Source organism: Sinocyclocheilus anshuiensis, unplaced genomic scaffold (assembly GCF_001515605.1).
Source record: "Sinocyclocheilus anshuiensis isolate Anshui unplaced genomic scaffold, SAMN03320099.WGS_v1.1 scaffold274, whole genome shotgun sequence".
Classification (NCBI taxonomy): Eukaryota; Metazoa; Chordata; class Actinopteri; order Cypriniformes; family Cyprinidae; genus Sinocyclocheilus; species Sinocyclocheilus anshuiensis.
The window spans coordinates 1991026-1996299 of record NW_015547698.1 but is presented as its reverse complement, the minus strand read 5'-3'; the positions used below and the strand labels follow the sequence as shown (position 1 = coordinate 1996299).

The 5274-nt window shown below is 32.5% G+C and overlaps 1 protein-coding gene across 1 annotated transcript in view; it reads right to left on the bottom strand.

Annotated features, from left to right (window-relative positions):
- Positions 1 to 5274, bottom strand: part of LOC107703830 (calpain-9-like) — a 16511-nt gene that overhangs the window by 1505 nt on the left and 9732 nt on the right. Inside the window, exons 14-19 of the mRNA XM_016506585.1 lie at positions 1575 to 1632; positions 1423 to 1487; positions 1230 to 1298; positions 1036 to 1114; positions 813 to 929; positions 567 to 625 (exon numbers count right to left, since the gene is read on the bottom strand). Of these exons, the coding sequence (XP_016362071.1) occupies positions 567 to 625; positions 813 to 929; positions 1036 to 1114; positions 1230 to 1298; positions 1423 to 1487; positions 1575 to 1632 (447 nt within the window). The remainder of the gene's footprint in view (positions 1 to 566; positions 626 to 812; positions 930 to 1035; positions 1115 to 1229; positions 1299 to 1422; positions 1488 to 1574; positions 1633 to 5274) is intronic.

The window sequence follows — 5274 nt, the reverse complement described above, 5'->3', positions numbered from 1 at the left end:
TGAGTGAGATGAATTAATGCATATTCATATTTATTTTAGAACTACAGTAACATCTTCTGATTTCTTTCAACATGGGGACAGGAGAGCTGCCAATCAATAAATTGGAAAAAAAAGTTACTTGCGTTACTTATTTGAAAAAGTAACTCAGATATTCTCTTGTCAATTAAAAAGTAATGCGTTACTTTACCAGTTACTTGAAAAAAGTAATCTGATTACGTAACTCGCGTTACTTGTAATGCATTACCCCCAACACTGATTATAAGTGTACCGGAGTGATTCGGAATAAGACAAAAATGCAGTTTAGAAGATGAATTCATGATGTACTCGCTCATTATATACATTTTGCAAATTTTGAACACAGAAAAAGTTACATAGTGCTGCTTTAAATAAGGAAACTACTAACTAAGAACTACCACAAGGATGTGAGTTTACATTTTTGACAAATTGGGCAACTGTTGTAGTTCATGCATTGCAACTCTATTGCAAAAAAATAAATAAATACTGTTATGCTTTTTCTTTTTCTTTTATATTTACTAATAATAAAAAAAAAAAAAATGAAGTTTTACCTGCATCATGTTCAGACTGATCACTCCTTGCTTTTGACTATCTAAGGCCTGGAAAACTCCTGTAACATATGTCAAAATCTAGATTTAAATGCCAAGTTTTATTTACACTCCACATGTTTTGGAACATACTGAATATTATTAATAAATCACATAAAAACACTGCAGGCCAACACAGAAAAAAAATCCAGCATTAGATATAGTAGAGATAAGTCTAAGACTATTAGTTAATGCATCGTCATAACGTACGGAACATGTTCTCCAGACGCACGATGCACGTCAGGTAGTCATCAAAATCAATGTCAAAATTTTCATCTGCAAACCGCAGACCCAGCAACTGCAAAAGCTTATTGTTCAACTGCATGCCTGAATGAAGAAAACACAAACGAAGTCAGATAAAATACTGCTTTCTAAATGATTCTGTTTCAATTGCACTGTAATAATTCATCATGGGACTGTCCCGTGTGTTTACCTGCAGCATTAAGAGCACTGCGGAGCTCGTAGGATGACATGCGTCCAGAACGATCCGTATCGTAAGACAGGAACAGCATCTACAGCAGCACACGACACAACTTTACTGTTTTCATTCCCGAGAAATATGCTGATATTCTGGAAGATGGTAATCAATGACAAGCTAACAAGTAAAAGTATGATTCTGTAACTTACGATCCATTTCTTCAGCTTATCCCAGAAGACTTTGAACTCCTCGAATTCCAGCATTCCGGTGTTATCCACCTGCACTCGTTTCAGGAAAACTAATATTCACATATCAAAGAGAGTGTTAGATTCTGTAATCAAACTTGAGGCAGAAGTGGGTTAGTTTAGACTAATAACACATGCACAGCCATTGAGAGGATACATCCATCAGGTTGATGATGCTGTGGCAGGTATTGAGGGTCAACCCATCAAACTTCACCTCTTTCCCTGCAGAGAGACAGTTGCATGGCATGTTGGCTTTTTATTGTATTACTGGTTTTGGATTAAAATGCTTGAAAATGGTGACAGACTCACTTCTGCTCAGAACATTGTTCAGCACGTGCTGCAGTTCTCTGGCGCTGATGGCTTTATCCTACATAGAGACATGAGGAATAGTGTAAAACATACTGTAATTCACAATTACACCAGACAAGGGCACGCTCGATCTGTTTTAACATCGAAGTGCCATCACTGCACCGCCACCAGAGCTGGGTAGATTACTTACAAATTAAATTGTAATCTGTTACTAATTCCAAATTACAGGACAAAAATTGTAGTTAGTAACGTAATCTATTACATTACACATTTTAGGTAATATAATCAGACTACTTTTTGATTACTTTTGACCTAACTCGTTTATCACATTGATTTAAATAGGATAATCCTGTACCATAATGATCTAAAAATACAAAGAGTAAGAAAATATATTCTATTCATTGTAATTAACAACATGAAGTGCATTAAACATTAGATTACATCGAGGTTTCCCAAACTGAGGTTTGTAAAGGAACTGCAGGGGGTTTAATGAAAAGATAAAAATTACATAAAAATGTAAAATTAAAATAAATCATTTTAAAATAACATCAATCAAAATAAAACACTTATTAAAAAAGATTACATATTTTATGTTTACCTGCATGCCATGTGACCATTAACCGTGAACATGCAAATGTGATACTTAATTACTAAATATTTATTTTAAATCTCAGGGGTACTTCAAGTAAATATATTAGGAGAAAGAGGTTCAGATGACAAAAAGTTTGGGAATGTCTGCATTACATGTAAATAAGAAACGACGTGAGTTTTTGCATTTTAATGTGTTTGAAAGACAAAAGCCTTCTAATACATGGTTAAATAACCTACGGAGTGATAATTCAAATAAAAATGGACGTGTTCATCAGTAGTTGATGTGGTTGAAACACTTCTTAAACCTGAAATAATTTCTGTAAATCCAGTGGTCAAATGCTGTATAGCCACTTGACTAATGACGAGTCTATGTGAAGGTCCACAAAACTGGAAGACTTTCTGAGTGTATATAAGCAGTAGGCTATTTTAAAAAAGGAAAAATCAAAAGATGAAAAAGAAGAATTAGGGAGAATCAATAAATTATGAATAATTTATTGCTATTGTGTGAATAATATGTAATCATGTAAAAATAACTGTAGTCTGATTATGAGTATTTTAAAATGTAATTTAATCTAATTACAAGAACTTTATTTTTGGAATCTGATTACGTAATCCAGATTACATGTAATCAGTTACTGACCCAGCTCTGCTAAAGATATTCCTCTTACTCTTGTTCGCTGCTTGATCTGTGCAGATTTCTCTCCTGATTCACACCAGATCACTTTTTCACTGGAGGAAGAGTTATTATGGATTATGGACTCTATGGTATTTGAGTTAAAAGCATCTTAATGCTGGATTTGTTTCAGCTTTTGTCTTCTCCAGATGTTAACTGATGGACTGGAGTGGTGTGGATTAGTGGGATGTTTTTATCAGCTGTTTGGACTCTCATTCTGACGGCACCCATTCACTGCAGAGGATCCATTGCTTGTGTGAATAATATGTAATCATGTAAAAATAACTGTAGTCTGATTATGAGTATTTTAAAATGTAATTTAATCTAATTACAAGAACTTTATTTTTGGAATCTGATTACGTAATCCAGATTACATGTAATCAGTTACTGACCCAGCTCTGCTAAAGATATTCCTCTTACTCTTGTTCGCTGCTTGATCTGTGCAGATTTCTCTCCTGATTCACACCAGATCACTTTTTCACTGGAGGAAGAGTTATTATGGATTATGGACTCTATGGTATTTGAGTTAAAAGCATCTTAATGCTGGATTTGTTTCAGCTTTTGTCTTCTCCAGATGTTAACTGATGGACTGGAGTGGTGTTGATTACTTGTGGATTATTGTGATGTTTTTATCAGCTGTTTGGACACTCATTCTGACGGCACCCATTCACTTGCAGTGAGACACTGATGCAATGCTACATTTCTCCAAATCTGATGAAGAAACAAACTCATCTCGGATGAACTAAAGGTGAAAAAATGCTCAGCAAATTATCATTTTTAAATTGCCGATTTTCTTTTTTTTTTTTTAAAGGTATTTTAAAATTAACGTTTCCAAAACAGGGACACTTTTCGCAGTGATGCCATAAAGAACCATTTTTGCTTCCTCAAAGAACTTTTCAGTTCATAAAAGTCGTATTCACTATAACTCTACAATAATGACAAAACCAAAATTTATTTCAAACGGTCTTGAACTGATTGATAAAAAAAATGCAATAACAAATATATTTGTACTGTTTTCCAAAAACAAAATAAAACAACACCTAGAGGAAAATCCTTTTGGAACTCTATTATTGATCATATTAATTGGAAGACTGCTTGGTCGATCCCCTTTAAATATTGTATCAATAACAAACCTAAAGAAATACATTTTAAAATTCTGCATACCATCTACCCTGTTAAATCAATAATTTCAAGATACTCTGATATTGATGATTTATGCTCCTTTTGTAAAACTGAGAAAGAGGTGTTATCACATTTATTTTTTGATTGTAAAATTACTCAAAATTTTTGGAAGGAATTGGCAGAATTTATTTTTAATCTAGTAAAGGATAAATACTGTTTTTCTTTAAAGGATATTATTGTGTACTTCAATTGGATTAAAAAATGTTTGATTAATCGTAACTCCCTTTGGAACCACATCCCACACAGTCTCTTTAACCAAATAGGTGGCTTAGAATTTCTGTTAACTTGTGACTTTAATATTTCTAAACTCCCTCTTAAATTGTCCAAATTCCACCAGCAAGTGCTTTTAGCCTGGAAAATTTGCTACTCACACAATTTCTCTCCTCACACCTCCTTCATTTGGAATAATGCCAATATAACGACTGCCAATAAATCTTTATTTTTAAGGAATTGGTTTAACAGGGATATTAATCATCTTATGAATATGTTTGATAATTATGGGAATCTTTTCACTTATGAACAATTCATGCGAATCCACAGTTTCCCTGTGCATTTTAAGGAATTTAATTCGGTCATTAAAGCTATTCCTCCTACTCTTGTTCATCTTGTTAAAAGTCATATTCACTATAACTCTACAATAATGACAAAACCAAAATTTATTTCAAACGGTCTTGAACTGATTGATAAAAAAAATGCAATAACAAATATATTTGTACTGTTTTCCAAAAACAAAATAAAACAACACCTAGAGGAAAATCCTTTTGGAACTCTATTATTGATCATATTAATTGGAAGACTGCTTGGTCGATCCCCTTTAAATATTGTATCAATAACAAACCTAAAGAAATACATTTTAAAATTCTGCATACCATCTACCCTGTTAAATCAATAATTTCAAGATACTCTGATATTGATGATTTATGCTCCTTTTGTAAAACTGAGAAAGAGGTGTTATCACATTTATTTTTTGATTGTAAAATTACTCAAAATTTTTGGAAGGAATTGGCAGAATTTATTTTTAATCTAGTAAAGGATAAATACTGTTTTTCTTTAAAGGATATTATTGTGTACTATGAAAACAATGTTAACAAAGGTCTTGAATACATTGTTAATTTATTCATATTGCTGGCAAAATTTTATATACATAAACAAAAATGCTTAAATTCATCCCCAATATTTAAGGTATTTTTAGTGGAATTTGATTGTTTTATATCGTCTCTGAAATTGTTAAAAAACAAAAAGTCATTAACATGT